The following is a 7,500-nucleotide window of genomic DNA, read 5'->3' on the forward strand; positions in this document are numbered from 1 at the left end:
TAGATAGAGAGAGAGAGAGAAAGAGACAAAGAGAGAGCGCTGAGGACATATGAACATGTCACAATTCACAACCATTGTGGCAAACAAATCCTTTCCGTGCCGCGAGATACTTTTTTTCGGAATCCGATACCGAAGAGGCGTGACGTCAAAGAGTCCTTTAAACAAAGTTTACATGTTATCCGTGCCAGCTGGTCCCGTTTCGGTCCCTGTCCATGATAAAAAAATAATCGACCCCCCCCCTTTTTTTTTCATTGACACAATGATAATTTTCTAAAGACAAATAAATAGAAAGAACGAGTGGATCATTATATAGGAGGTTAAGAAAAATCCTACAAATTCATTCAGTAGGTGTAGAATGAAGTTATACAGTACTTCCCCATATGATGTCCTGACCCAGCGTGCCATTGCTGTAATGTGTCAGCTACTAGGAGCTGGGTTGGGAGGGTTGGGAGGAGGGGAAAGGGGGGGGATGGGGAGGGAGAAAGAAGCCACGAGGTCGAGAAACACATTGTCAACAACGTTAATGAACCTGAAGTGATTTTTTTTTCTTACAATCATGAAAACATGAGGTCGTGAGTGGAATATGAAGGAGATTGATGATGATGATGATGATGATGATGATGATGATGATAATTATGATGATGATGATAATGACGATGATGATGATGATGATAGTCGTAACGATGATAATGATGATGATGATGATGATGATGATGATGGTGGTGATGATGGTGATGATGATGATGACGACGATGATGATGATAATGATGATGATGATGGTGGTGTTGAGGCAAAGGAAAAGAGAGATTGAAAGGCAGACAATAAGAGAAGACAATGAGGAAGAGGACAAAAGTAATAACAAACGGATGTGGGGGGAGAAGAGAAAGGTGAAGAGAATAAAGAAAGAGGAGAGAAGGAAGGTGGGGGGGAGGAGAAAATGGGGAACAAGGGAGAGGACAAAGAGGGAACAAAGATAAATAAGAGTAAAATGGAAAAGACGCTTTGCGAAAGGCAGGGGACAAGATAAATGGATGATGCAAGTCTGAGAAATTGTGGCAATAAAGCAAAAAGCAAGAGAGAAAGAAAGAGAACGAACAGGGAGGTAGAGGGAGACTGGGAGAGAACCCTTGAAAGAAAGGGAAGGGAAGGGAAGGGAAGGGAAGAGAAAGAGAGAGAGAGGGGGAGAGAGAGAGAGAGAGGGAGAGAGAGAGAGAGAGAGAGAGAGAGAGAGAGAGAGAGAGAGAGAGAGAGAGAGGGCAAGAGAGAAAGAGAGAGACGGCGAGAGAAAGAGAGAGAAGGGAGAGAGAAGAGAGAAGAGAGAAAAACGAGAACAACAGAAAGAAACCGGTCGAGAGATTGTTGATTTTCTTTTTTATTCATGTTGCCGTCATAGAATTTCATTTATCTTATAATCACTCCCCCCCCTCCCCCTGGTAACATAAGAGTACCGCTGGCATCCATCCGTACCAGGTGGTACGTCTCTTCCTGATTTCTTGGCCGTCGACAGATTATTCCTTACGAAAAGGAACATGAGGAATGCAAAGCGGACAACAGTTGCGTGCAAAAGCTTATGGGAGTCCTGCTATGGGGATCTACGCACGGAAGCCTATGACTTGGAGCACGAAACAAACTCTGTAAAGCGCATGTTCACATGGGAGTGTATGTAAAGGTAGGGGGCGTATGTTTACACAAGTAGGGAGTAGGGAGGAGGGTATGTGGCGAACAAAGCATATGATCAGGGAGTATATCTGAGGGAGTAAGGAAGCCTGTAGAGTCTACAGAGACGGTAGAGTAGTATAAGGAGTAGGGAATAGGGTACAGACTATGAGAGGAACACTACCTAAGGCCATTGAGTACATGTAGGGAGTAGGGAGGAGGATATACTATGAGAGGAACACTACCTAAGGCTAGGGAGTACATGTAGGGAGTAGGGAGGAGGATATAGACTATGAGAGGAACACTACCTAAGGCCAGGGAGTACTTGTGAGGGGAGCAGCGTAGGGAGTAGGGAGTACTAGCAAGGTTATGCTGTCTCCGAAACGAGTTCAATTACCTTAAAGGAGAACTACTCTTCTGGAGTTGGTGCTTCCAGGTGGAGCACCGTGGTGCACTGTGGTGCAATGTGGTAGAGTGCACCATGCGGTGGTGTGGTCTTGTACAAGTATTCACACTCTGATCACCGAAACCAACTTAGAATTTTTGTTTCAGGTGCCGCATGGCGATTGTATTCAGCTAATAGGAGAACCTCAAGCAGCCACAAGGTTAGATATTTATGAATCAATGTTTTGTTCTGTTGGCCGTCAGGCGTTTTTATTCAGGTGAAGGAGAACTCCATCAGCCAAAGGGCTGTCCCTGGACCAATCCTGTGGTGGTCCACAACATATGGTCAATGAAACACCTAGTGGGCCAGAGGGATTCACTAGTGGGGCCACATGCCAAAACCTAGTGGTAGTTAGTGAATGTTTAGCGACTTTATTCATAGTTGAAAAATGGTCTCCAGGACTTCAAAGAACATTATAGCATGCATGAGGAGATAAGCTAAGAACCTCTGGTTTATACAGAGAAGTTGGGATGTAGTGGACTGGTCCCAGTCTTCTTGGGTTCCTAGTCAGGAGTCCCATGCCGGGGTCCTCCGGGTGTTCACGACACCTTTCAAGAGAGTCCCCAGGACCGATACCAGCAGCAGTTCGTGGAGACCAAACGACTTTATTCAGTGTTGAAGAGGTCCTCAAGAGTCCCCAGGACCGATACCAGCAGCAGTTCGTGGAGACCAAACGATTTTATTCAGTGTTGAAGAGGTCCTCAAGAGTCGTCAAGAGTCACCAGGACCGATACCAGCAGCAGTTCGTGGAGACCAAACGATTTTATTCAGTGTTGAAGAGGTCCTCAAGAGTCGTCAAGAGCCCCCAGGACCGATACCAGCAGCAGTTCGTGGAGACCAAACGATTTTATTCAGTGTTGAAGAGGTCCTCAAGAGTCGTCAAGAGCCCCCAGGACCGATACCAGCAGCAGTTCGTGGAGACCAAAGATTTTATTCAGTGTTGAAGAGGTCCTCAAGAGTCGTCAGAAACAGCATTTCATAAGTGAAGGATCTACAAGAAGCTGACTGGGAACCACTGATGCCGTGACGTCAGTCACATGGTGTCTCGGTCAACCAGTTAAGGTTCAAGTACCTCTCACAACTGAATAAAAATTTCAGCCGTCAACCAGAATAAAACCAATGAAGTGTTTTGGTGAAGAGGCTAAACCTTCAGCATGGTGGCGAGATTCATATATTTTTTCTGGTTAACAGACATTTTTATTTCGTCGAGGAGTGAGCTCACTAGTGGTTCAATTACAATACAAGTCAATGCAGGCATTGACACAACCGTGTAGTTTATCTTTGACTATGCGGTACCGCTGCGGTTTCCACGCGGTTCAAACTGCTAATATGAACAAGGCCTAATAGGAGGTGGGAACAAGGTGGATGAGGAGGAGAGAGTTGATAGTTGAGGGGGAGAGCTGAAAAATGATTTTTTTTTTTTAAAGTTGATAACAGCTAAGTTGGAATTAAGAGCATAGATTTGGGGCGAGATGGGATGGGAGGCCAGAGAGTTGAGGAGAACTGAGAATTGAGGAGAAGAGCTCAGAGTTGAGGTGGAGAGTTGAGGGGAACTGAGTAGCAGAGCTCAGAGTTGAGGTGGAGAGTTGAGGGGAACTGAGAACTGAGGAAAAGAGCTTAAAGCTGAGGTGGTGAGTTGAGGAGAACTGAGATTTGAGGAAAAGAGCTAAGAGCTGAGGTGGAGAGTTGAGAATTGAGGAACTGAATGGGAGAATTTTGTACTCACCTCACGGCTACTGATAAACAAGTCCTTGCGGCCGATCTGAAAGAGGAAAAGAAAAAAAAGGATTTTAGACACAACGAATTATTGATTTAAAAAAAAAAAAAATTAGTTTCATGTATAGCTTGCTAGATTTGGCGTACATTACGAGAGACACAACCTTAAGAGTGAAAGAAAATGGAAATGAAAAACAAACACATAAATTTGTGCAAAAAGTACAGTTATCATTATCATCATTATCATTAACAATGATAATGATAACAAAAATAATGATAATAACAATAATAATAATACCAATAATGAAAATATAAATAACATAATAAAAAATAAATGAGCTGTACACAAACAAAATAGTCTGTGTACCACGAGGTATTACTTGGTGCAAACACACACACACACACACACACACACACACACACACACACACACACACACACGCACGCACACACACCCACACACAGTTACATCCCACCTTCTCCAGTGTGCGTCACACAACACGTTTAAAACAGTCATCAGCCACAGCGGCCACCTTCCTTGTCAAAATGTCCCGCCAGACGATTTCATTCACTTTTGAGGACCCCCATCTCCACCCTCGGACCCCTGCTGGCCTCATCCTACCACGCCCTCGCGGTTTCACGTCTAAAAGACGAGAGCTTCTGTCCTAACTCACGCCCAGCGGGAGGGGTCGGCGAGGGTGAGATGACAGTTCGATCTATTGCATTACGGGGCGATGGGGAGGAACCTATGCCGACGGTGATGGGTGACAAGGGAGTGGGGGGCCTCCGCGGGGTAAGGGAGGGAGGGAGGAGGGAGGAGGAGGAGGTAGGAGGAGGAGAAGGGAGGAGGAGGAAGAGGAAGGAGGGAGGAAGATGAGGAGGAAGCGGGAAGAGGAGGAGGAGGAGGAGGAGGAGGAGGAGGAGGAGGAGGAGGAGGAGGAGAGAGGAAGGAGAAGAAGGAGGAGGAAGAGGGAGAAGGAGGAAGGAGGAGGAGGGATGATGATGATGATGATGATGATGAGGAGGAGGAGGAGGAGGAGGAGGGAGGAAGGAGGGATGAGGAGGAGAGGGAGAAGGAGGACGGACAGAGATCATAACTACGATAGAGGTTTCTGTTTTTATTTTTGAAATGAAATCAAATAGATAAAAAAAAAAAAAAGATTGGACAAAGAGGATCCAAGTTTGTGCCTTCAATGGAAAAATAATCAGAGAAAGGATGTGGTCTCATTATTACCTTTCCATGTGTCTCGAAAAAAACGTTAAATTTGTTCCCTTTCAGAAAAAAACACATGAAAATCTAGATAAAAAGTCCTCAACTTTTACAAAGAGGATTTTGGAAAAAAAAAAAATACATCAGAGACAAAAGGAAACACGAGTAAAACAATTTATCATAATGAGCAAAAAATAAATAAATAAATAAATAAATAAATAAATGGAGAGGTCATAGAGACCATTCTGGTGTTAGGTTAGATTAGGTTACGCAGCATTTGGGTAAATTAATAATCCTTATTAAACTACTAAAGATTATTTTGGAGCTGTGTTCATAAAAATAATCCTAATGGAGAACTCCATCATCTCTTACAGGATATCCGCGGCCCCGCTGTATCCGGCCACGGTGACCGGGTAATCTCAAACATCACTAAAAAGCAGAAAGGGAGTGATCTCAAACGCCTGAAGATTAACCTATGAAAGCCCAACTTGATTCCTTTCTTGCAGAGTACCCCAAAGATCACACTGAAGAACAACAGAAAGAGCCTGGTGGGGGGGGGGAGGGGGTCAGCCTGAGACAGGAGGACAGACGGCAGATGGTATGAAGATGTAATTAGACAGATGGTTCAACAGGTGGACAGACGGGCGAGGCCGGGGGGAAGAGTGGCAGACGAACTGGCAGCTAATTTAGTTGGCGAACAGCTGGTACACACGGGAGTAGCTCCGAACAGGTAAATGGGGGTGGAGGATAGACAAAGCAGGAAGAAGATTGTGGGACGGGAAACAGGCGGTGATAGATACTGATCCCTCCAAAAAACTTTCACCACTGGGAAGAAGAAAGAACTTGAAACAGGAGGAGGAGAAAGAGGAGGAGGAGGAGGAGGAGGAGAAGTTCTAGGGTATCTAAGAAGAGAAAGAGAAAGGTGGTGAGAAGGAAGGCAATAAGAGGGAGTGGAGAAGAAAGATGGGTACGGTGACGGAATACGGGGAAACAAAGGAAAGTAGGATAACAAGGAGGAGGAGGAGGAGGAGGAAGGGAAATAGGAGGGTCAGGGGGGGTAGGAGCAGGAGGAGGAGGAGGGAAAAAGATGCAGGAGGATGAGGGAAAGGAGGAGGATGTGACGGGGAGCAGCAACAGGAGTAGGAGGAAGAAGAGGAGGATGAGGACGATGAGGAGGAGGATGAGGAGGAGGAGGAGGAGGAGGAGGAGGAAGAAGAGGAGGAGGAAGAAGAGGAGGAGGAGGAAGAGGAGGAGGAAAAAGAGGAGGACCTTATGGAGGCAGCAGCATCAGGAGTTGGAGGAAGACGAAGAGGAAGAGGAGGAGGAAGAGGAGGAGGAAGGAAGTCCCGAATAGAAAAGAGGATGATGAGGCGACAGTTCGATGTCGATTGGATCAAAGAGTGATTCGATTGTCTGCGAGGTGGGTCGCCACCTACTCCACCTCCTCTTCCGCCTCCTCCCCTTCCTCCACCTCCTCTCCCTCTATCTCCTCCTCCTCCTCCTCCTCCTCTCCCTTTATGCCCTCCTCCTCCTCCTCCTCTCCCTTTATGCCCTCCTCCTCCTCCTCCACTCCCTCCATCACCTGTAAAGTTATCGTATACGTAACTCCTTTTAAAGCTGCCGTCAAATGATTTAATTACGCAAGTCATGGGCGGACCTGAACCCTTACAAGGGTCTCGATCGATGGAGACTTGATTCAGTACGTGAGTCCGATCCTCGACTGAAAAATAACAATAACAACAACAATATCATAATAACGATAACAATAACAATACGTAAATATAAATAAAATAATACATAAATAGAGGGGTATATAAACTAACAAAGAAACAAATAAACAAAATAAGAAATGGAATAATATGAAAGTGAATTTTGACGACACAAAGTGGGCTGGACAGTGAGCCACTGCAGGAAGACGATAGACTCTCTGAACTCGGGAGTCTTTTCTCCGACTTTAAGGGTTTTGGTCTCTCTGACGTTTGGCAATTTCATTCATTTCAAGATAAACGGCTCCATACTTCGGTGGAGTGAAACATCGAAAAATAAGAAGACGAAGAAAAAGGCGAAGAAAAAGGAATAAAAGAAAACGAAGGAGGGGAGGAGTAGTAGTAGAAGTAGACGGCGAGGAAAGCGTAGAAGGCAAAGAAGAGGAAAAAGGAGGAGGAAGAGAAGGCGAGAGAGGCAGAGAGAGAGAGAGAGAGAGAGAGAGAGAGAGAGAGAGAGAGAGAGAGAGAGAGAGAGAGAGAGAGAGAGAGAGAGAGAGAGAGAGAGAGAGAGAGAGAGAGAGAGAGAGAGAGAGAGAGAGAGAGAGAGAGAGAGAGAGAGAGAGAGAGAGAGAGAGAGAGATAGAGAGAGAAATAGAGGATCAGAGAGAAATATATATATATATATATATATATATATATATATATATATATATAGAGAGAGAGAGAGAGAGAGAGAGAGAGAGAGAGAGAGAGAGAGAGAGAGAGAG

General features: G+C 45.2%; 1 protein-coding gene across 4 annotated transcripts in view; it reads right to left on the reverse strand.

Annotated features, from left to right (window-relative positions):
* LOC143018636 (uncharacterized) overlaps window positions 1–7,500 on the reverse strand; it is an 838,227-nt gene that overhangs the window by 25,364 nt on the left and 805,363 nt on the right. For all 4 annotated transcript variants that reach the window (XR_012965769.1, XM_076174189.1, XM_076174188.1 and 1 more), the window contains one exon: window positions 3,828–3,863. Coding sequence is in view for 3 of the 4 variants with exons in the window: in XM_076174189.1 (XP_076030304.1) it covers window positions 3,828–3,863 (36 nt within the window). In the remaining variant the exon portion in view is untranslated. The remainder of the gene's footprint in view (window positions 1–3,827; window positions 3,864–7,500) is intronic.

This window comes from Oratosquilla oratoria, chromosome 35 (assembly GCF_046742065.1).
Source record: "Oratosquilla oratoria isolate Oo_2021 chromosome 35, ASM4674206v1, whole genome shotgun sequence".
Classification (NCBI taxonomy): Eukaryota; Metazoa; Arthropoda; class Malacostraca; order Stomatopoda; family Squillidae; genus Oratosquilla; species Oratosquilla oratoria.